A 24,865-nucleotide genomic window follows, 5' to 3' on the forward strand; every position below is an offset into this window, starting at 1 on the left:
CTCCATCTCGGCGACGCCCTCTCCATCATCACCTGCGGTCCTCACACTGCCCCTGAGAGGCAGGGGTTAGGCCCCCAGACCTGGCCCTTTTCTGATGGTTCAGGCCCACTGTTTGCTGCTCTTTTTCCCACGAGTTCACCCCTGAGCACGTCATTTGTCCTTTCCCAGACTCAGTTTCCACTTTAGCAAAATGAGGTGTTAATTCCTAGCCTGGAGGCTGTTTAAGTTAATAGCAGTAGTAGTAGTACAGTAATAACCACGTGCAGCACTAAACGCCGGCCGGGCTCCTTCACCCCGGTGGGCTGGGCTGGGTGGTTAGGGGCATGCCTAGCACCGGGCCTGGCACGAGGAAGCACCCAGGAGCTGCGGGCACCTCTGGGGCAGTCACGTGGGGCCTGGAGGAGGCGCGTGAGCCGAGAATATGCCAGGCACGTCTGGGGCCAGCACACAGCGCGGCTGGCTGCAGCTCAGGGCCCGTGTTTAATATAAGATTAATGAAATTGTCAAATTGACCTTGTCAGTGTCTGCTCAATCCAATTACATGGCTGTGGCCCTCGTGAACAGGGTTAACACAGGAGTGCACACAAGAGACTAAGACGGCGGCCCTGGGAGACAGCGCTGCCCAGAGCCCTGCAGAGCCGTCCTCCCTGCAGCCTGGCCCGAGCGCCTGGCCAGCTGAGAACTCGGTCATTTTCAGGCGCAGTGCCCTCCCTCAGCAGAAACTGCAGCTGAGCACCCAACTCCACCACGCAGGGGCACTCGGATGCCCAGGGCATGCCACGCTGGGCATGGGATGTGGCAAGTAAGAGGCAGTCACTGTCCTTGAGGAGTCCTTGGTCTGGTGGGTGGGACAGACACAAAAACAAATGAAATTCTCTGAGAGATGGCTCCCAGACAAGGCACACATAGGTCAGCCAGCACTCAGCAGTCTCCTGGCAAAGATGGCACATGCAGTGAACAGTGACCAGAAGAAAGGGATGGGCAGAGTGCAAGGGGCAGCACCAGCCAGCCAGGCTTCAGTGGGAGGACCATGGAGGGATGCTTTGCAAAGCAGTCAGGGCATTGGGGGAGTCTGTTCGTGCTGGGAAGAATTGGTTGGTGAGGAGTGTGGGGTAGGGGTGGGGAGAGCCTGGAGCAGCTCAGGGCGCCTGGAGAGGGGAGGCTGTGGAGCACACAGATGAGGGGCATGGTGAGCTTCTCCGAGAGCGAGGCTTTCCCAGGAATATGCCCCAGCAGTGCTCTGTGGGTTGGAAAGCCCAGTCCTCTTGAAGGCTCAGACAGGGCCTGGATGGAGGGGACATCTGAAGAGTCTGTGGCGTCAGCTGCAGCTTGACTGACCTCAGTTTGCTGAGACAGACCCTGAGGAAGAGGCTGGGCACAGAACCGCTCTGTAACCGACCTCGCCAGCAGCACCTCCTCCTGGTCTGGGACCTGCTGGCCACTCCCCTGCTCATCTGAGACATTCCCTACATTCTCCCATGAATGGCCCTTTTCAGTTTACTGACTTGCTGGCACCCCTTCAACAACTAGATCTTCACTACAACACTGCCAGCCAGATGGCATCAGGTTCCCATTTTACAGTTGATGAAACTGAGGCACAGGGCGACTGAACAATCCTGCCTAAGGCTGGCTCACCACGGAGGTGGGACTCATGCCTACTTAACCTGAACTAAAAGTCCATTCCCACGTCTATCTTTAAGGGAAGGAGGGACTAAAGTTGGACATCCTGGCATGAGCAGTGGGTAGAGACGGGCAGATTCTGTGTGGCCTCTCACCAACAGGCCTGTCATTTCATCAACAGATAATCCTGCCAACTACATTTCTAGGGCTCAACAGGGCCCCAAAACATGAGACCCACATTGGGATGTTGTCTTTAAACAAAATGATTCATGTTCAGTCAAGGATTCCTATTAGAACAGGTGCCACGGTGTCCCCAGGAGGGACAAAGCCCTAGTCCCCTCCCATTGAATGACATCACTGTTCACCTGCTCAGTCCCCCTCCCCCTCTAATCAGCAAATCATGGTGGCTTTACCCCAGAAACACCTTTCTATTTTGACCTGTCTGGCCCACCCCTTCATTTCCACACACCCCCACCCCTGCTTTGTTCTGGTCTCCACATTTCTCACAGATTATTCAACTGGCCTCCTGACCATTTTCCCTAATTCCAGCCTCACCCTCCCATTCATAGCCACAATTCCACCAACATGGTTCTTCTGAAACACAAATTTAAACATATCATGCCTGGGCTCAACATCCTTCAATGACTCCGTTGTTACCTTAGAGCAAAGTCCAGCTCGTTAGCCGGCACATGAGGCCTGCATGCCTGGGGGCCTGGCCCCAGCCATCCCACAGCCTTGTCTCTCAACACCTCACTCACACCCTGCACTCCTGACCTTGCACTGAACTCTATTTTTCTACCGAGAAATCACTGAGCATTTTTAGTCCCTCACCCACTTACTTCCCCAACCACTTACTCACTTGTGAGCCTCTGTTGCATGCTCAGCACTCTTCTAGTCATTGTGCTTATGAAGCTGACATCTTAGCTAGTGGCAGTAGTAAGACAATCCTGTCTAATAAAAGAGAAACATGGTAACTAGCGAACAACCGCTACCCTTCCCATTGGCTAATTAGGGCAATATGCAAATTAACTGCCAGCCAAGATGGCGGCTAATTTGCATACTGCAGGCAGGGAGGGCCAGCTCGAGCTGCTGTCCAGCCCATGTGGCGCCTAAGCCCCAATGCCAGCCAGGACCCCAGTGTGCCGCCTTGAGTGGTGGGGGGTTTGGCGGCTCAAACAGCCGCCTAAACCACGCCCCCAGCCGGGACCCCTGTGTGAGGCCGAGGGTGGGCGGGGCCTCCGCAGCTGCAGTGTTTGGACCCACGCCCCCAGCCTGCCCTGGGCTCCGCTCAAGGAAGGCCCGGGGGCCTGGGGTTTACTAAACTTTACTGGAGCTGCTCCCCACACCCCAGTCCCTGCCCCAGAACCACACTGCCCACAGCAGCAAGGCTCCTGGCAGCTTCCTGACAGGTGGGCAAACAGGAGAACTGAGTAGAGCGGGGCTGCAGGGAGCCACGGAAGGGCTGGGCCGGGGGAGCCAAGCTCCCGGGGGTCTGAGGAGAGAGCCTGAAGGTAGATAAACCTTTGGCAAAGCGGCTGCCAGGAGCCGCGGCCATGGGGTCTGCAGGCGCACAGACAGGCCTCCGCCTGATGGGCGATCCTGGGCAAGTGCCATGGCTTCGGGGAAGCGGCTGGCCAGGAGGCAGGCGGCCCAAGGGGCTCAGAGCGGCGCCAAGGTGGGGTGCACTGGAGGGGGCTCAGGCCTGGGCAGGGTGCTGGCGGGTGGGGATCTGCCTCACCTGCAGAAAGTGAGGTTCTGTATTGGCCCCAATAGGCGGGAAACAAGAGGTGATGACTGCAGGCGTGGAAGAACGCCCGGGTGGAGGGGTGCAGACTCGCAGCCCTGAGGCGGGGGTGGAGGGGCGGCGCCACCTCAGTGGAGGAGCGCCCCACTGCTGGGTACCCCCCTGCGGCGGTTTGGTGAAGCTCTCGGCGCTGACCAGGCCTCACCGCTGCCTGCACACTTGAGAGACCAGGACTCCTGCTCCGGCCTTGGCCCCAAAACAAGCCTGCGTCTGCCCCGCCCCCAGATCTCGCCCACCCCATGGGGGTGCACACCTGCACAGTGAGTGCAAGCCTACCACCTGCTCCCCAGAAGGAGGGGCAGTAAAGAATGGGGTGGGGCGGGGGAGGGGAAAGAAAGTGGAGCATCCACGATGAAGAGGTGCCTGAGAACGAGGCTGGAAGCCTCACGGGGAGGTTTGTTCTGTTTGCCCTGCGGCTGTCCCTTAGGAAAGGCGGAGAGCCGGCTGTGAGGGCTCCTGTGCGAGGAGTCCAGTTCCACAGCCAACTGGAATTGGCCTCAGTTTCCTGCTCTGTAAAATGTGTTAAGCATGTCCCAGTGCCTTCACTGAGCTTTGAGGGCCAATTGAGATACTATATAAAGAAAATGAGGGAAGACGTAAGAAAGAAAAGGAAGGGCAAGCAACACAAAAGAAAGATTGAAAGGAACCTGTAAACCTATTGTCACTTAAATAGGGAATAGAGTCAACAGTGTTGTAATGATGGTATGAAGCCAGGTGGGTATTGGAAATAAACACTTTGTAAAGTATAAGGTTGTCTAACCACTATCCTGTAACTAATAAACCTGAAACTAATACAAAATAATATTGAATGTAAAAAAATGAAAATAGGAGTGAAATTTTTCTAAATTTCAAAGTTGAAATAAAGGCTGTAAAGGAAGGAAGGGGGAGAATAAAAATAGTGTTTTTCATTTTACCACTTTATTGTCTTTTCAGTATAGGAAAAAGACAGTTGTCTTTATATGGTGCTTTTATGCTTTTCTAAGTCATTATCTCATTTGATGTTCAGGGCAATTTAAAGACAAGATAATTATTCCCTCCACTATTCAAAGAAAGGAAATCTTGGTGCCTGGCCCCAATGATTCAATCGTCAATCCCTTATTGTAAAGCAGGGTTAGTGAAATTTTCTGTGAAGGGTCATATCTACACTAATAAAAGCCTTGGGGGTGATCTGGCCAGCAGGGGAGGACAGTTGGGGATGATCAGGCTGGAAGGGGAGTAGTTAGGGGGCGATCAGGCTGGCAGGCTGAAGCATTTAGGGGCAATCAGGCAGGCACGCAGGTGAGTGGTTAGGAGACAGCAGTCCAGGATTGTGAAAGGGATGTCCAACTGCCGGTTTAAGCCTGATCCCGGCAGTCGGACATCCTGGGATCAGGCCTAAACCAGCAGTCGACATCCCCCAAAGGGTCCGAGATTGGAGAGGGTGCAGGCTGGGCTGAGGGACACCCTCCTCCCGTGCACGAATTTCGTGCACTGGGCCACTAGTCTATATTTATAAAAGCCTAAGTGACCAGAACAACCAGAACGACCAGAATGACTGGAACGAACAGTTGCTATGACACACACTGACCACCAGGGGGCAGACACTAAACACAGGAGCTGCCCCCTGGTGGTCAGTGCACTCCCACAGCCAACCTCCCCTGGCCAGTCAATCTTCCATGGTTCCTCCACCCGGCCAGCAAGCTCCAATCCCCTGACTGGGGCTGGTCCCCGGGCTGGGACGGAGAACCGGGGATGGGTGGCGGCTGATACGGCCCCTTTCCCGGCAGGGGGTGAGGGCTGGCTCTCTCCTTGGAGCTGGCAACCAACCTCTCATGCCCCATCCCTCCCCCCTGGCCGGCAGGCCCTAATCGGCCCACCACCCACCCACCACGGTGACAGCGCAGTGGCAAGGAAAGGAGGAGGGGGTGGGGGGGTGGGGAACTATACGGTGGCAGGGTGCCGACGATGGTGGCAGCAGAGTCAGGCATCCATTCCTTCCATTCCTGGACCGGCGACCATCGCCTCCTCCCCATCCTGGCCCTGATTGGCCTGGCCCCAATCATCCCTGATCACCAGCCAGGCCTAAGGACCCCACTTGTGCACAAATATCATGCACCAGGTCTCTAGTATTCCAATCAGTATATCAGGGCAGGGGAAAATAACACAGCAAAAGAGGACTAGGAATTGCTCTGGGGTAGGCATGATATGTGGGCTCTCTGGGCAGGTGGACAGGAGGCATGTTTCTGATGAGATGTGGGCAAAGGTCTGGAGGAAGAGGTGGCAGCCATGCAGACATCTGCAGGGAGACACCTCACTCACCCGATTCCTCTGCTTATAACGCCTGTGCCCCTGACCCCCGTCCTCACCTGAGAATAGGCTCCACAGTCACCTCCTCTAGGACATTCAAGGAAGATTCATCAACCCTTTCATGTCTCTGCAGTCCCCCACCTGATGTCAGTCCTACCTCTGTAATACCAGGGCACTCGGTCTATCTCCATTCATTCATTCATTCATTCATATATATTTCTTAGACAAAAACTGCTTGAATAGCTCCTGGGCACTGTGCTCTGCCCTGGGATGACTGTGTGGCGCCCCCGTCCCCGGCTCACGAGCTCCTAGGAGGCAGCGAGGGGACTCGGCAGCTCCGTCTCATCATCCCGTGCTGGCACAGCACTTGGCCCAGAAGGGCTTTGGGTGAGTATTTGCTGAGTGAATAAACATTTGAGATTGTTTTATTGAAATACTTCGGAGTAAATTTGGAGACAGGCATTCCTCCACTCAAGAGTAATTTAATAACCACAAATGCCTTTAACACAGTGTGTGTTGGGGGGGTGTTTCCCTTTTTGCTGCTGTTAAAATAAATGGCATTTTTAATAAAGTGTCCCCATACAGCATACAGAATGTGGCCACGGGATGAAATAAATAAAAATGTAGTGAAATTATGCATTGCAAAATAGACTTTTTCTGGTCTTTTGGTTATTAAATTTAATCACTTCTGAGCTGCGCCCCTGCTCTCTTTCCTAGAGGCAGGTACACTTTTGATTAAAATGTGGGCCCCAGAGCACTTTCGCGGGGGAGGGTTCGGCTGCATCCTCAGAGGAACTGTGGGGAACAGGCGAGCGGATGACGGGGCCACGACGACAGCCACAATGTGCTTCTCACTTGATGGACGTGTTTATCCCCAGACAGAGAGCGCCGCAGTCACGCGGCGTATGGAAATCTTGCAATTAAGGCAAAGTCTAATTAGAGACTACACATTCAAAATACAAAGGGACCTCTGAGTGGCAGCCACTCTGGTCGGCTGGGAAACGTGATTATCCCACTCCCATCCCTGCTGCAGCCACCCGTCGACTGAATTACGGGAGTGGGGGTGCATGGTGTTGCCATACATGGCTTCTCCAGGGACAGCGCTGCCTTCCCAGTCCGTGGAGACAGCTCGGTCCGCGGAGAAGAGCACAGGTTTTGGATCCACCAGGCTTGGATTGGGGTTCTGACTCTGACCGTTATTGCCATTCCAGCCTCAGCATCCTCACCTTCCTAGAGGAGGGGTGGCAACCATCTCACAGGTCCATGCAGGATCCCAAAGGATTTTGGGGACTCAGTTCAGGGAAGTCATTCACCAGGCTGGGTCACTGACCCACCTTTGCCCCAGCCCCCAATGCTCAGCTCCGCAGGGGAACTGGGAGTGGAGGCAGAGGGGCTGGGGGGCTCCAACTGTCACCCCTTCACGGCACCCACAGGACCCAAACAGCCTTCCTCTGGGCCTTTCTCTCCTGAAGGACCTGACACTGTGCTGGGCAATGAGTGTTATGACTCCACAGGGGTGGAGACCTTTCATCCAGACAGCCCCTGGTCACAGAGGCGGCGGGAGGGCCGGGGAGAAGGTGCTCATGTCTAGGCTCCGTAGATGCGGAGCTCTGGCCCAGACACACCAGCGTTTCCTGAGCTTGGACTGTGGTCAAGAGGTGGTTTCAAACCTGTCCCTGCCCTCGAGGAAGTCACGAGTAGTCAGGAAGACAGACAGCAAAGAGCACAGAGTGGGTGGCCTCAGTTTACAAGCCTACAATGCTTTGCAGCCTTCGAGGCACCTCTCCCTGGATCCTCCCAAGAACCTGTGGGGGGATTCATTGGAGCCGCGGGGCTGAGTTTTCGTCTGAGATACAGGGAACCCCACCACCGTGACCCTCCCAGGCATAGCTTGGCGGGACTGTTTTGCTTTTGCTTGTTTCTTCTGCTCTCTTTTTTGCTTGTTTGTCTTAAATATTAAAACTGTACAGAAGTCTCTGGGGCACTCTTCCCCAGCCCACCCTGAGAAGGGCTGCCCCACAGCGGGGCTATCTGCTGCCTGCCAAGTTTTCATACCGGGCACATCTGTACATGAACAATCCATAGTGTTGCTTTGCTTACTTTAAGATTTTTGCATACATTGTCTCACACTCTGAGTTCCGTTCCACCACTTGCTTTTTTGACTCCATGTTAAGCTTTTGAGATTGATTTATGCTGAGGCACATAGCTCTGGTTCATTTATTTTGCTGTATGGTATTTCGCTCTATGAAGAAAGTCTCTGTGTGTGTGTGTGTGTGTGTGTGTGTGTGTGTGTGTACACGTGTGTAATTATCCTGCTGTTATTGGACATGTGCTTCCACTCTTTCTACCATCCCTTGGTGCTTTACCAGGGACCCATGAACGTGAACATGGCTGGACTCCAGCCAGGGAGGAGGAGCACTCCTGGGCTTTGCCATCCCATGCAGTCTGGCCAGCTGGCCCCAGTGGGTGGTGAGTACTGGACGGCATGGAGGCTGTGATAAAAGAACAGTGGGCGTGGTCTCAGAAGGGCCTGGACTTGAATCCTGACCCTCTGCTTACTAGCTGTGTGACCCTGTGCAAAAACTCTAACCTCTCTGGCCTGCAGTGTCCTCACCAGAAGAAATAAAAACAGTAACATCAACTCCTAAACACTCTTTTGGTGATTCAAGCAGGATGTCTTCAGTGTGGATGCGGACAAACAGGAGGCGCTCCACAAAGCTAAGGGGAAGCCACCCTGATCCTGGGCTGAGTAAAGGGCCCCAGGAGGCACCAGCAGCTGTTGGCTGCCCTTCTCACTCTGAGCAAAGAAGTCTGTATCAAAAGCTCAATCTTAAAAACTAAAAACAATGACAACAACAACAAAACCACACATGCAAAAAAAGGAGGGAAAGAAACCAAGCCACCTTATAATCATAAATTAAAACGGGGGTGGGGGGGTGGGGGGTGGGGTGCCGAAACCGGTTTGGCTCAGTGGATAGAGCGTCGGCCTGCGGACTGAAGGGTCCCAGGTTTGATTCCGGTCAAGGGCATGTACCTGGGTTGCGGGCACATCCCCAGTGGGAGATATGCAGGAGGCAGCTGATCGATGTTTCTCTCTCATCGATGTTTCTAACTCTCTATCTCTCTCCCTTCCTCTCTGTAAAAAAAATCAATAAAATATATTAAAAAAAAAAAACGGGGGGGTGGGGGGGAGAGCCCAACCCACCTCCCAAACTGGCCTTGGTTTCTCTTCCAGCTGTGCCTTTGATTGGCCAACACTGGAAGTCTGGGCGGGTGCACTTGGCCTTGGGCCAGGCTCCCTGAAGGGCAGCCCCATCCTGCAAATTCCACCTGCCCTCCTGGGCCCTGGGGAAGGCAGCAGCAGGCTGGGCTGCAAAGGGTTAAATCTCTTCCTCCTCCAAGAGGGTGGAGACAATGAGGCTTTCTGTTTAAATGGCCTATAACCATCTCCCCCAAGCTCCTTAGCTCAGAAAAGTGCACCAGTCAGCGAAATAAAAATAATTTAAAGACCCACTGGAAAGAACTCCAGTCTCCCTCCTGCCTGCAAGGACTGGCTCTTGGTGGTGGCTCTTACTTTTCATACCCAGGGCCAGGGACTTCCCACCAGTTTGGGGAAAGAATGTATCAGAGGCTAAAACCTGCTCCCTCACAGCCGGAGGGGCAGGGGAGCAGGAACCCTGGAGGGAAGTGCCTCCCAGCTGTAGTGCCTGCTGACTGCAAACCCTGCCTGGGCCAGGGGTGCTGCTGTCAGGGCCATGCCAGCTTGCAGAAGTCAGTGAGTGGGGCAGGCATGGTCACATGTGTGTTATAACTGAGAAAACAGAGGCTCTAGAAAGGAAGGGACAGGCCCAAGGTCCCACACAGGTGTGGTGGGGTGCTCCTGGCTAAATGCTCAGCACCCCTCTGCTGACAGGAAAGGCCATGTCTGAGCACCCCACCGCCTGCCCTGTGCAGCCCCTTTATGCACCAGCCCTGAAACACCAGCACCCCTCTTCTGGCTGCATGGCTGACACATCTGAGGCTTCAGAAGGTTGAGTAACTCTGCCAAGGTCATGCTACTGAGAAGCAGTGGAGGAAAGGTTTGAAGCCACACTCTCTAACTCGGCGGTTCTCAACCTGTGGGTTGAGACCCCTTTTGGGGGTTGAACGACCCTTTCACAGGGGTTGCCTACGACCATCGGAAAACACATATGTAATTACATATTGTTTTTGTGATTAATCACTATGCTTTAATTATGTTCAATTTGTAACAATGAAATTGGGGGTCACCACAACATGAGGAACTGTATTAAAGGGTCGTGGCATTAGGAAGGTTGAGAACCACTGCTCTAACTTCACACCGTGCTGTGTTCAGGGCATCAGGGAAGTGCTCAGGGAAGAGCTGATGCAGAGAAAATGTCAGGCTGCAATGTGCCACCCTCTCCTGACCTTCCATCTCCAGTCTCTGCCACCCCTCCAAGGGCCGAGTTTCCGCACATGGCCCAGGGCATGGGGGTTGCACAGACGAGCTGCTACCCCAGCCACAGTGGTTCTGGGCTCTCCCAGCTGGACTGCTGCACAGGGTGCTCACAGCAGCCGGTGCTCCGGGGCCAGGAGAGGGGTCCCCAGCCCAGGCTGGCAGGGAGCACCTGGGAGGGAGGGAGAACAGGAGGGACAGAAGTACAAGGTCACAGGGAGGTGGGGCACGCAAGGTTCAGCTGGAGGAACACCTGTGTCAGGAAAATATCTATGGCAGCTTATAGTACAGTCCTTAGGACACCAGGCAACGGAGCCACTGAGGCTGTGGTGCCAGTCCTCGCTCATGGTCATGGCTGTGCCATCTGGGACAAGTTACTCAATGTCTTTAAGTCAGGTTCCTTGTCTGTGAAATGGGAATGGGAATAGTAATCTGCCCTGCAAGGTTGTGTGAGAAATAAATAATAAGGAGTGTCCAGTACATAATAAGTGCTTAATAAATAGTAATGTAAAGGTAATGTCTACATCTGTGTCTCCTTGGATACCAGGCCCTGCGGCAGGGGCCCCTCTGGGAGGGCTTCTGACCTCACACTGCCCGCCTCCCCGCCTCTCCATGCAGCCTCCCCCGCACTCAGACTGTCTCACCAGCTCTCCTTTTCCTTTTTTCTACAACCTTCTTAACGATCACGTCTTCTGCTTGTCTTCCTGCCCATCCCACTCCACCTCCACTAGAATTTAAGTTCTCTGTGTTTTCCTTTGTGTCTCGGGCGTTTAGACCAGTGACTGGTCAGCAGTGGCTGAGAGGGCGTCCTGTGAAATGCAGGACAGAGGACACGGTCTGGGGCCACTCGAGGTGTGACTCCCCAGAGTCCCTGACCCCCGGAGTGCTGGGCACAGGTAGATGTGCTGCATGTAGAAGATGAATGGAGGGGAGTAGGCCGACAGACAAGCGATCAACTCACAGCCCTCTCATCTGTCAGGCATGGGCTCAGAGGTCTTGTCTTCGAGCCCTTACCTGGTCACACAGGATGGAGTGGTCTAGCGCCTCGAACGACCCAGCTCAGAGAAGGCTAGTTAGTAAGTGCAAGTGGGTCTCTAGTGGAGGACCACATGGCTTTCCTTCTCACTGAACTAAGCATTATGAGTGGTAACTTGGTGAAGATACAAAAGATCATATTTATCCTATAAAACTGAGAGGAAGGATGTATCATGATATAAAATTCCATAAGGATCTCAAATACCCAAATGACTACACAGACAATTCACACTGGAAGAAGTTGAAAAAGCACTTCTGTATCCATAGCTCATTTGCCAACCTTCTTTCTAAAATATATTTTATTGATTTTTTACAGAGAGGAAGGGAGAGGGATAGAGAGATAGAAACATCGATGGGAGAGAAACATCGATTGGCTGCCTCCTGCACACCCCCCATTGGGGATGTGCCCGCAACCAAAGTACATGCCCTTGACCGGAATTGAATCTGGGACCCCTGAGTCCGCAGGCCGACGCTCTATCCACTGAGCCAAACCGGTTAGGGTGCCAACCTTCTTTACAAATTCCAAATACTGGTGAGGTTGTGGGGAAATGGCACCTGCACGTCTTCCCTGCTGGAGGCAGGAACTCACTTTTTGGAAAGCAATGTAACAACACATGTAAAGGACTATAACAATGCTCTTGCCCTTTAACCCAATTAGCTCGCTACCAGGAATTTTCTCTAAGAAACAAACAACGATCGAGGATCATGGCAACATTATCTCTAATATCAAGAAAATAGACAACAAAACACGTAGTGAGGAGATAATAAGGTAACCATGGTCCCGTGCTGGGGAGGGCATGAAAATGGCAGCCACACAAATCAGGCCGCTGAGGGGAGATGCTTGCCCTACCTACAGTGTTACAGAGACAAAGCAATGGAAGGCTGGCCGGCTGCCATGAACAGAGAGGGGAGGGACAGACCCACGGAAAGACAGGAGGGGCGCCCAGGAGTGAACGTGCAGTTGGGCTTGGCTCTTGAGATTGTGGCTCTTGGCTCTTTTTTTTTTTTTTTTTTTTTTTTTTTTTGGCTTTCCTCAGATTTTGTTTTATATTTTAAACACAAATGGAAAAGAAGATCTCAACCAGCTGGAATGTTGGGCTGAAACCAATACGATGAAATGGAACAGAGATAAATGCAAAGCTCTGTGTTTCATTTAGGAAATATATTGAAGACACACACAATGGAGGTGCGAAGGGATATAAAGAGCTGTTAGAATGAAAAGGGAAAGGAAAAGGGAACAAAAAAAACCCAAAACACTTTTGCTGAAGCCGAGGCCTGGGACTGCGGTGGCTGCAGGCCTGGCTCAGTCGGCCAGTGTGATTACTGCGCAACAGACCAGGTGGCCAGGACTGTGCAACGTTTCCTCTCATCTAGTACACAGTGAAGTCAGGATCTGGATTTGATGTGAATTTCTCTGGCTTCAAAATCTATGCTCTTTCTCTTAAAACACAGTGAACTAAAGGGACAAGTACTGTGAGCCAAGAAGAGGGAGCATGAACTACTAGCTTAATAGGACCATGGGCTTTGGTGACCATGAACTTGACGTGAGATCATTCTACCACTACAGATGCTTACGCAAGGCTAGGCCATGTGCCGTCCAGGAGTAAGAGGTAACAACCTGCCTTCATTAGGGCTGGCCAGGCCCTTCCTGGAGTCATGTCCAGTCCTGAGCCCCACCTCATAGGGACCCATCTATGAAAGAGCAACCATCCAGTCAGAGTTCTCAGGGCCGGGGAATGAAGAAACTGAACGCCTTGGCGCTCTACTCACATCATACTCGATAGTTCCTGATGCAACCTGGCGAGGGAGGTATCATATTCTCATTTTTAAATGAGAAAACTAAAGCTGAGAGGTTAAGAACTTGTTCAAGGTCACATATTAGTAAGTGGCAGTCAGCATTTAAACACAGAGCTGTCTCAGTCCAGAGTCTCTGGCCCTGGCCGGGCAGCTTAGTTGGTTAGAATGTCGTCCCGATAGGCCAAGGCTGTGGGTTTGATCCCAGTCCAGAGACATACAAGAAGCAACCAGTGAATGCATAAATAAGTGGAGCAAGAAATCTCTCTCTCTCTCTCTCTCTCTCTCCCCCTTTCCTCTCTCAAATCAATCAATCCAGGGTCTCCACTCTTTCCTGCGCAGCATCCCTCATGTGAGAAACAATAAAACAGAACTTCACCTACTTATTAGACAGTGCAGAGACATGACTGCCACGTTCAACTCTGCCAAGGGCTCTGCATGGCTTCAGTGGAGAGACCTGAATGATCAGAGAAGTCTCAGGGGTGCTCCCGGAGAGAGCATCTTAGTAATGGCAGTGACCGCATGGACTCTTGGGTAGGAGGATGAATTCCCACGCCTGGAGGTAGGCAAGCATGGCCTGGAAGCCAGTGGAGAGAGATGTGGGCACAGGACCCATAAGTTCACTACTGACCCTTAGCTTCCGTGAGCCTCTGAAGATGCTTGGCAGAAACTGACCAATTCCTTCAAAAGACATGATAACAGTATCTGTTGGTGTGTCTATTTGCAGACACCAAAGTGAAAATTATATGCCCAGAGTAAACACGTTGATCCAGACAAAACTAAACACAGAAAATGAAATGGATTCTACTGGAGATGCTTGTAGGTTAAGCTATTATTTTTTTGTTTCCAATACACCAAACTCTGGAGAGAGATGTGTAGTCTTGGAAATAATCAAAGAAAATATAATGAGGCACTGGTTTCACCTAAGTTGGCAAAATAATGTAAACATGGTCACACCCATTACTAGTATGTGCATCAAAGAATGTAAAAATGTCATTCCTTTTGATCCAGGTAAAACAACCCTAAGAAAATGATTATATATATATATATATATATATATATATATATATATATGAAAAAACTGAAAACAAAAATATTCAACAACAACCTAAATATTCCAGGAAGGCAAATGGGCCAGTTGGGTGGCAGAGGTGGGGGCTGAGGTCCGAGCGCACAGGGAAAGGCCTATGAGTACTGGGCACTATGGATGAGCACAAGGTGTCTGGACGGCCAAAGGCAGGTATGAAAGCCAAGGTCAGAGCAGGTCAGACACAAGATAGTCCATTCAGGTGAAGACTGAATGGGCACAGGGAGAAGGGAGGGGAGGGGAGGAAGGGAGAAGAAAGGAGGGGAGGGGAGGGGAGGGGAGAGGAGAGGTAGGTTGCTGGCCATTTACCCACTCTCCCTGCGGCCCTTTAATTACATTCTCAGTCCTCCACAATTGGACATTATTTTCTCTGTTTTTCAGATGAAGAAGATGGTGTTCAGAAAGATAAAGCGAGTCACTCTAAGGGAGGTAGAAGGTGCTGGAGTTGGGAATTGGACTCTCATGCAATGACCTCCTAAACCAAGCTCGCTCTACCACGCGTGCTAGACCAAAGTGTTCAGCGCGGCCTTTCGTGAACGGGCAGCCCTGCGGGTCAGCCACACAGCTGGCCAGATGTTTACTGGTTGTAGCTCAAGGTTCGTCCACTGAGTAGCTGTTGGAACTGGTGGCCATAATTTCCCGGAGCAACAGGAAAGCATGTTAAATGGAAAGGAAAGGACAGAAACCTGCTGTATGCTGTGATCACAGGCACATACAATACACATCCGCACCCTGGGAAGACTAGAAGAGGCACAGCACAGTGCTTGCAGCAGTGCAATCTGGAATGCTTCCTCTACTTCCCCCAAATTTCTATAAAGTGCTTTTCCTTTGCCATTACAAAAAATGGCATCATTTAGAAATGTATCCAAGAAACCCTTGGGCACATAACAGTCACTAACACACTTTCCTCAGCCAGAAAATACAAACAAGCCACATCTTCGTGTTTCATCTGGGCCAGGGGACTTGCTGCCAGGGCTTCTGAAGACAGTGCCCAGCCTCATTGGTTCAGGCCCTGCCGGCTCAGTAGTGACCATCCCGTCCCCCACAGCTCACTGGCACTGAAGGAAAGGGATGGAGAGAAAGAATCAAAGGGTGAAAGTGAGGGGAAATCATGGGTGCCCGGGCTGGAAGCCACCTTCCGCATCATGTCCAACCGAACAGCATGTAGTGGGCTCTCAGTGAGGTTTAGGCAGACCCTCAGTTCTTTGAGAGAATTTATTCTCAATTTCAGGTGTCCTCAGGCATGTTAGAGGGAGCACGTTGTCTCACTTAGGAATTACTCCTGTGCCTTCGTTAAAGCAGGACTTCTGCGAGACTGGTCTTGCTCAACAGCGGCCCTTGTACTAAAATACAGTTTCCCAGCTCCATCTCCCACCTACTGAAAGGAGCTCTCCAAACCAGAGCCCAGGAATCTGTATTTTAAGCACCTCAGCAAATTCTTAAGATTGGGCAAGTTTAGGAAACCCTTGTCTAACACAAAAACCACTTGAGTTTTGTGAATGTAATAAACTATGGACCCTCCTAATTAGTGCAATTCCCAGTTCCTCCAAATGGCTTCAGTTAACGGGAATAATTTCCACTGACTGATTACTTAGGCGGGGTCTCTCCGGAACGTACCTGAGATGACACGGCTAGATCAGTGGTTCTCAACCTTCTGGCCCTTTAAATACAGTTCCTCATGTTGTGACCCAACCATAAAATTATTTTCGTTGCTACTTCGTAGCTGTAATGTTGCTATTGTTATGAATAGCAATGTAAATATCTGATATGCAGGGTGGTCTTAGGCGACCTCTGTGAAAGGGTCGTTCGACCGCCAAAGGGGTCTCGACCCACAGGTTGAGAACCGCTAGGCTAGACTCTCAGTGCAGACCATAATGTCCATGCATCTTTTGGGGAAGAGTGAAAAGGGCAGATATTGCACAGACTTGGATTCTGACCCAGCTCCAATGCTAACTCTGCCCATTTCCTCATTTGTGTGGGTTTAAGAATGACGGCCTTGCCCTCGTATAACAGTAGCAGGGTGCCAGGTACACAGCAGATGCTCAGAAACCTCTCAGTAACCAGTGCGTCAAACATCCCGGCTCTCGGGTGCTTCCTTGCCACGCCCACTTCTGATTTTATCCTGCCTTATACGCCGAGGGTCACTGACTGCGTGGCTTGTAGAGACTCACAGAGCCCCTTCTCCAGGTGCCACCTGGATCCCTCCCCACGACAGCTCTCAGTTATGGATCATTATTTCCACTTTAGAAGAAACAAGCCCCGGAGAGGTCAGGTAATCTTCCCAGAAGTGGTAAAGTCAGAATTCGAACTCAGATCTCAACACCTTTCACAGCACTGTTCTCTCCCCAACATGTGCATCATACATTACACAGAGCACTGTCACCTATGTCTTAGCAGTTTTTAAACATAGATTCCCATGCTATTTCCCCCACCCATCTAAAAGCACCTATGAAGAGGTACCCACTGCAGTAGTCTCTGCAGAGAAGTGCACAGCTGTCTGGTGTTTGTGCCTTTGCCCTGCTTTTTTGGGGGGTGGGGGTGGGGGGGGAGGGATGAGTTCCAGTACGATGCATCCTTTTCCAGTCTCTCATGCATTCCGTACTACACATGCCCAAGCCGCTCCATGACATTAAAATGAGCACATCTAATAGCAAGAATTTATTGAACACGACTGCCCTTAACCTTACTGACCTCATGCAATGAGGAACCTACGGCAAACGTTTAGGGAAGTTCTTGCACATAGTTAGTATCCATTGTCTCTGCCATTATTACTATTAATTATCCACACAGCCTGCGCCATAGGCATTGTTTTCCTCATTGTACTGATAAGGACTCTGAGAAGTTAAGTGATGGGTCCGAGATCACATTGCTAGTTTGGGGAGAGCTAGGAAAATACCAATAAAGGAAATTAACATCTACATCCTATTAGCAAGCATATAGTATTTCACATTATAAAGGATTATTTTATTTACTAGAATAAAATTCCTCAGAGGCAGCCACCTCCCTTCTTACACCCTCAAAGGACACTGGTCACCTCCACTTACACTGAATATCCTTAAATAAAGGAACCTGAGCTTTTGCTTACAGACCACCAGTGGTTTAATGGTCTAGTGCAGTGGTTGGCAAACTGCGGCCCCATTAGTGTGGCTCTTCCACAAAATACCACATGTGGGCGCGCACGTACAGTGCAATTGAAACTTCGTGGCCACACTCAAGGGGCCAAAGAGCCGCATGTGGCTCGCGAGCTGCAGTTTGCCGACCACTGGTCTAGTGGGTAACCCACTAGAGAAACAAGAGGCCAACATTTTCCAACCAATGCCTAAAAGCCAATAACCAGAAATTAAGAAAAAATAATGATCGCCAACATTTATTGGCCATATATATATTCCTTATGGCAACCCTGCAAGGTAGATATCATCTCCTTACGAAACAGAAGAGGTGAGGTTAAAATCAGAGCACAGGGGGCGAGGTTTGGAACCCAGATGCTCAGCCCAAACCCTTGCCACTTCCAATGTACCAAGCTGACTTCACAGGCATCACAGAGAGGAAAGTGCAAATCAGCAGGAAGATCAAAGGTGGTTTATCAGATTGTACACCAGGCACCTTGGAGGCTCAGCTACTGAATGAGATAAAAACTATCTAACATGAAAGACCACTTGAGACACAAGATAAGAGAAACAAACTGAGAGCAGGTGACCTGCCCCCAACTTCCCGACGGCAACCCTGGACCACATCTAACATCACCGCCCCGACTCCACTCAAATTATCCAGAAGCCGCATCTCTGGTCGCCTTGAGTGAGAAAGGCGACCGGTCCTAGATCTGTCCTTTGAAGGAGAAAGCAATCTGCTTTTGACACAGCCCTTCGCAGCTGTAATCGGCAGAATATCCCTTATGAATTCTCCCACCTCCGGCCTGAATGTTCCGCCCTCAAACACTGGTCGCCTCCACTGTACACTTAATATCTTTAAATAAATGAGGATAATGAGTATCTACATCAAAGAATTAATGAGCTTTATTATAGAACAAAATAGAGAAACAGAGATAAAAGTCCTTGAATGGTAAAAATATCAGTTTGCATTCTGGGTCAGGTGACAGGCAGGTCAGAGACACTCCATCCCCCGCAGGAAAGACGTTTTCCCATCCCCGGAACAACACTGGTGCCGGCATGCCCGAGGCTCCGCACATCCATCCGCCTTCTTTGAAGTGGGAGGTCCAAGTTCAGCACAAGCCGCGACCCCGGAACCCCACTGGCTCCCTGCCACGCGCCACTGGGCGCGATGGGTCTGATCCGACGGCGCCGTGGCCCGCAAATCACACGCCGCACAAGGAAAACGAGAAGGCTTTATGAAAAATCCAAAGTTTATTGCAAATTGTATTTTGCTTCCCTTCGCTCTTCATTTTTACAGGATTTATTGATATCCATGATCTTCTCACAGATGTACTTGTTGACTTTGGAGAGTCTCTGTGCAATTTCTGTTTCGTCCACAGTCTCTTGTGCTATTCTGTCGTATAAACACTCTGGACAGGGGAAAGAAACAGGAAGGCCGAGGATTAATGGTGAACTTGAGGCAAATCTTTGGAGCAGGGAGGGGGATGTGATTCCGGACATGTCCCAAATACCAACTCACTTACCTGGCACAGCGATATTTTCAAATTTTCATATAAAACCTATATGCAGTAAATGTACCCTTTAAAAATAATGATAAAACACCCATGTGCCTGCTCCCCGGCTCCCCTCTGAAGCCCCCAGTGCCCCTCCCCCTCAGGCCCTCTCCCGTCCTCACTAGAGGTAACCAGTCTCCTGCCTTTCTTTTCCTTTTAATGTTAACATACACACATACATCCTTAAAGAAGGTATTGTTTACTTTCCCCAGTTTTTTGTTTTGTTTTGTTTTGTTTTGTTTTACTTATTTTCAGTGTGCCCATACTCTCTAGAATCTGACTTCCTCTCCCCCCTCAATATTAAAGATTTGAAATGGACCCATTTCAAATGTAAGCTGCAGGTCATCCATTTCCCTTGAAGAGTGATGTCCTACTGTGTGACTATTCCACAGCCTGCGCTGCAGTTCACGGCCAGTGGGTACCTGGGTGGTTTCCAGGGTTTTGTGACTGCGAACCCCCTGGCGCTGTCTCGGGGCACCTGTGCTGGAGGTTCCCCAGGACGGCCCGGGAGAGGGGCTGCTGTGTCAGGGTCCGTGCACACTCAGCTTCACTAGGCGATGCCCAGCCAGCTGTGTCCCAAAGCGGTTCTGCTGATGGGCACTCCCAGCAGTGTGTGCGGGACTGGTTGCCCCACGCTTTCCACTGGACGTGGTCAGTTGCTAAGGTTTTGACAACATGGCGGGTGTGAAGTGGCATCTCACTGTGTGACTGACAGTGAGGCTGAGCACAGCCACTTTACTGAGTCTGCCATCTGCTGAGATGAAGGAAGGGCCTGGGGACCCGGTGCCAGTCATTAGCCAGATCCTCCTCTCCCAAACCAGGACAACACACCAGTGTCTCTTTTTAAGGCTGCCTGGAGGCATCTGAGATAAGCTTTATGCGAACCTTCTTCAAACTGGAAAGAACACTGCACCGTATGGGGTTGTTACAATAATTTTACGTATATACGTCGGTTCATTCCCAGTGCCTAGCATAGTGCTTGGCACAAGGCAAGATTAAGTACGTATCTGTTAAATTAATGAATTAATGTTTCTCCAGCAAAACCGGAGGGGACATAGGACATAAGAGGGCTGGGGAATGTGCCACATTTATTTTTATTTATTTTTTTTAAAATATATTTTATTGATTTTTTACAGAGAGGAAGGGAGAGAGATAGAGAGCTAGAAACATTGGCTAGACTTTTTAACTTCCTGGAGCTTAAGCTACCTCACCTATAGGCCAGGAATGACCACCCAATCCTAGGGGATGGCTATGGAGGATACACAAGATCTGTGTGCCAGGCCAGCCCACAGCAGGTTATCCTTAGAGAAGCAGAACATCAAGGCTGGGGGGGATCACAGAGGCTGCCCTGTGCTAACCCTGCACGTACAGGAGAGGGGCCTGAGGCCTGCAGGAAGGCAGGAGGGATGGGCAGAATCCACTGCTGCCCCCTCCCCACCCACCAGCCCTTCCAGGCATGAGGCCAGCCTGCCTCCTGGCGTCACCCTGCTGCAGGTGCATGTGCTGCGGGCGTTCTCTCTGGGGCACCCTCCCATCCCGCCGAGAAGGGTTTTGCACAGAGCAGACTTTAAATACTTTGAATGGACCACCACTACCTCCTGACCACTCCCACGCCCGACTAATCTCCACTCCCTCTTGCCTTGGCCTTTCCATCGGGACTGAGACAAGAAGGTAGGGGCCCTGTCTGCCCCCCGCCCTACCTCTGCCATTATCCACCTGAATTGCCTCTTCACTCCAAGCTGTCTCACAAATCAGTGTCTTCATTCTTCTCTTCCAAGATTACCCTGGCCCTGGCCTTCACGTGCCTAAACCCTACTCATTCTTCCCCATTCAGCCTTCTTGGAACCTACCAGTCTGAGTTAGGAGACTCCATTCCGCCTGCAACCTCTGTGCTCCCACCCTCACCTGGGTCTTTCTCTGTCAAAGCACTGATCACAGTAATAAAACTGCAACCACACTGTCTTCCTGCGGAACGGAACACTTGGGCATCCCCTCTCCAGGCCTGGGCAAGAGGAAAGCAGTGACTGTGCTCGCACCTGAAGCAAATGAGGGAGACACCTGTGCTGAGCATGGTTCTGAAGTTCAGGTGTTTGGCTCTCAGCCTAGCTGCTGTGCAACCTCTAGTGCGAACCTCTCTGGTCTATGTCACTACCTAGGAGAGCAGCATGTCAGACCATTCCTCCAGAAGGTCAGAAGGTGGCGAAGAGCAGAGGAGAGAGGAGCAGAGGAAGGAGAGCAGGTGTGAGGGCCCTCGGAGCCCCCAGTGTGAGCTGGAGAAGATGCAGGAAAAGGAGGTGCAGACAGCGGGAGGCTTCAGAGGGGCCTCCGCAGAATTCCAATCATCGTGTCCCGGGGGTGAGAGCGCTGAGTGGCCCCTCGGGTGACGAAAGGCTTTCGTGAGGCTCCAGATATTAATCATCTGCTGTTGCCAGGAACATCTCCCTCTGCGAGGGAGCATTTGAGATTATTGCTTAATTAACAAGGTTTATAATGGTGCTAATGTGTCCTATTAAGAAAGTTATAAAAATTAACCAGAACTTAGTGCTGGGCTCCTGGGGAAAACGCAGACACTCTGCAGAAGGTCACTTGACCTCAATAAGGTTGCACTGTCATTCTGGAGCTTGTCCCGCCCTCCTGCTTTCATCTTTCTAAAGCAGGGTCAAGGGCCACACCATCCCCTGTGATCCAGGAAGAAATGATTCTAAGATCAGAGAAGAGAAAATTCTCACCAACCCTGTGAGCGTCAAAGCTTTTGTCATTTTTATACTGCACACGTGGCTGAATGTGATAAAATCATACAAAATAAATACAATCTCAATCCAGCAGACAGCTTGCATGGGCAAAGCCAGTCAAATGCAATCGGGGAGAGCTCAAACAATTAGGCCCCAAATGGTGAGTGTGGTGGGATGGGAGAGCCCTCAGACCTGCCTGGCTGCAGCAAGTCAATCAACCAGCAATGTCTTTTAGTAAGACGGGTACTAGGGCAAGGCACACCTGCCAGCTCGGTCTGCTCAGCTCTGGTCTGGCCAGTGAAGGCCTTGGGCGAGTCAATTTCCTTTCACTGGCATGCCAGGCAAGCACTTCTCGGCTCAAAGGGGTTGCTGGGCCAGGCTCCCAGGAGGCAAAGACACAGTCAGAAGAGAAGAGAGGCAGGCACAGGGCACTCTGGACTAAGAGGCTTTGTGAAGGAGGTTCTCTCGAGCAGACCTGGGTGGTGAGTAGCAGAGAGCCGGGCAGAGCCGCATGGGTGGAGAGTGGGGAGTATGACCTGTGTCCCAGGCACTGGGAAAGCATCTGCACATTCCCTAACGTGAGAGAGAACAGGCTTGTTCAGGGAATGCGGTAGTTCATATGGCAAGAACTTAAGAGTTCGAGGGAATACTGCTGAGAAATAAGGCTGGCGCTACAGCCAGCGGCCACATTATGATGGTGCTGGTATGACACATTAAGCAGCTTACCCTTTAATAATGGCTATGACAGGTGATGGTAACGAGATCATATTTTTGTTTCCAAAAGATCATGCAGTTACACAACAGAGAGAAGGGTCTGGAAGCTGCTGGAGTAGTGCAGGGAGAAGTGGTGTGGCCTGGACTATGAGGTGGCAGGGGGATGGAGAGGACAGTGTAAGAGGTACTGGGGGCAGAACAGAAGGGGAGTGAGGCATGTGGAGGGATCAAGGATGAGGCATCTCAGGGTCCCTGGCTGGTGGTGCCATTCACCAAGATGGGGCACACAGAGGGCAGAGGCTTTGGGGAAAGCCGGAGGAGAGAGCTGTCAGTGGGCAGCTTTGCCAAGGCCATGGGACACCCATGAGGAGATGGCCAGTGGGCACCTGGATGGGTGAGTCAGGAACTCAGAAGTATGGACTGAGGTCAAATACAGATTTAGGAGTCATCTTTCATTGACTCAATAAATGGTTATTGGGCACTTAATAATGCTAGCCCTCAATAATCTGCCATAAAGCTTATGTTTTAATGGGTGTGAGGGAGAACGACAATTTCAAGTAAATAAGCAAGTAGGAAATGCTATGCAGACATTTTAGGGTGATATGATAGCAAGGAAAGGCTGCACTGGTCCGGGCAGCTGGGGCAGGGTTCCCTGAAGGACAATGAGGAGGCAGGACAAGCAGATGGGAGAAGGGCACTGCTGGCAGTGGGATCAGGAAGGCAATGGAAGAAGGCCTCTGTGGTTAGTACACAGGAAGAAATGGGAAGTGGTGGTTGGAGAGGTCGGCAGGCATCGGCCAGAATGAGGTGCCTGGGGTTTCACCCTAGGACCATGGGCTCACTGAGGGCAGTGGGAACAATGGGCCGTGAGCGGGACTGAGGGAAGCTTTGTGGACAGAGTGAGAAGAGGGTTGGAGACAGAGGAGAGGGCAGCAGAGAAGGAGCCCACTGGTGAATGAGAAGCAGACAGGCAGGAGGGAACCTGACTGGGCAGGTCTGGTTTCTCAGTAAAGGGGGCGTGGTCAGGTCCCGAAGTGCTGGGAGGAGGTGAAAGATGTGCCCTGGCTTAGTAAGCAGAAGTCACTGGGAAAGCTGGCAAGGGCAGATTAAGCAGAGGGCTGGGTGTGGAGGCCCATGGCAGGGGAGTTGCAAGTGAACACAGGCAGTGAGTGTGGGTAACTCTTGCAAGAAACCTGCATGTGAAAAGGAAGAGAGATGTGGTGGCAGCTGGGTGATGGCGATGGCCTCTGGGGAGCATTTTGTTTGTTTTGTGAATGAGTGATCAAAGTGTATTTAAATCATGCTGGAAAGGAACCGTAGAACAGACATATAATTGGAGGAACGGGTACTCAGGAAGGCAGGTGGGCTAGGGTACAGATGAAAAGAATGCCCAGCCCCAAGTACGAGAAGGAAACTCTTCTTTCAGGACACAGGCAAGAGGCAGGAGAATGGGGGCTCCAGGTGAGCCTGCAGGTGTGGCACAGCACATCCTCTGAATGGGGTTTAAAGCACAGTGAAGACATCTATCTGGCCCACTGGGGAGGCGGGATAAGGATGTGATCCTGGCTGTACAGATGCAGACACCACGCATCTACCTGGTACCGATGCTGCACTAGGCTTGGGGAAGCAAAAGCAAATGCTACAAACCAGGGTAAGCTCCAAGCTAAGCCAAAGCAGAGCTGGGGCTCAACACCAGGCTTCTGACCCCTGCCCCCAATTCCCATTTCCCATCACACTGCCCAGGGAGCCAACGGGGAGGGCCTCAAAGCTGAAAAGCACTGAACAACCGCGAACTTCAACACAGAGGCAGCTCACTTGTCAGCAAAGGTTGATAACTTCTCACACCTCAAACATAACTATTTCCAAACTTAATCCTAGACAGTTCTCTGAGCTGCCCTAAGAGGCAGGTTTTCAGCGGCGGAAACTGAGACCTGGGGGGAAAGTGGTTCACAAGCATCACACCAAGGGTCAGTCAGGTCTCAAGGTTCCACTTGGTCAGCCCTCCTTTCCTGTGCTCCTACTGTGTGCAGGCCCTGAGCTAGGCATGAGAACCTGGAGATGAAGCTGGTGTGGTCAGACTAGTGCCTGAGGCAGACACACGGCAGGCGACTTCATACCCCGTGGCGATAGTGGGGCAGCCAGTCATCTGAAGGCACCTGGGACCTGCTGAGTCACATTCCAACATGAATAAGGGAAAGAGAGGTGTGCCACCTATCACGCGGGCCAGGGCTGCCTCCCCAGGAAGGCCTCTATCTTAGGGTGACCTCCCAAATTAAGCTCCACCATTGCAGACAGCGGGCTGATTAAAGGTTACCTCTGATTGTCTAAATATACGTGGCTGCCTAAATCAATTAATCATGAGTCAGCCAGGCAAGGTGGGCAGCGTGCTATACAGTACAAGCCCCAGGCCAGGGTCTAGAGGAGTGGGTTAGAATCCAGGCGCTGAAACCTTATAGCTGTGACCTCAGGCTGGTCACCCATGTCTGTGTCCTGCCTCCTGACCTCCAAAATACACCCAAATCTGGCCATTCTTCTCCCCTCAGTGCCAACCTTACTCCATGCTACCATCACCTCTCCCAAGACCACTGCACCAGCCTCCTAACCTATGTCCCACTGGTTACTCCACCATGTGAGGACCTCACTGCCTTTCTCCTGTAAGTGGATAAATCCAGCC

The 24,865-nt window shown here is 51.4% G+C and overlaps 1 protein-coding gene across 3 annotated transcripts in view; it reads right to left on the reverse strand.

Annotated features, from left to right (window-relative positions):
* Nucleotides 1–24,865, reverse strand: part of BEND5 (BEN domain containing 5) — a 211,546-nt gene that overhangs the window by 144,622 nt on the left and 42,059 nt on the right. The window contains exon 6 of one of the 3 annotated variants that reach the window (XM_036351598.1): nt 18,078–18,601. The exons of the other annotated variants lie outside the window; for them this stretch is intronic. Within the exon in view, the coding sequence (XP_036207491.1) occupies nt 18,444–18,601 (158 nt within the window). The 3' untranslated portion in view covers nt 18,078–18,443. Of the gene's footprint in view, nt 1–18,077; nt 18,602–24,865 lie in introns of those variants that run through there. 3 annotated transcript variants of the gene reach the window in all.

This window comes from Myotis myotis, unplaced genomic scaffold (assembly GCF_014108235.1).
Source record: "Myotis myotis isolate mMyoMyo1 unplaced genomic scaffold, mMyoMyo1.p scaffold_m19_p_2, whole genome shotgun sequence".
Lineage (NCBI taxonomy): Eukaryota > Metazoa > Chordata > Mammalia > Chiroptera > Vespertilionidae > Myotis > Myotis myotis.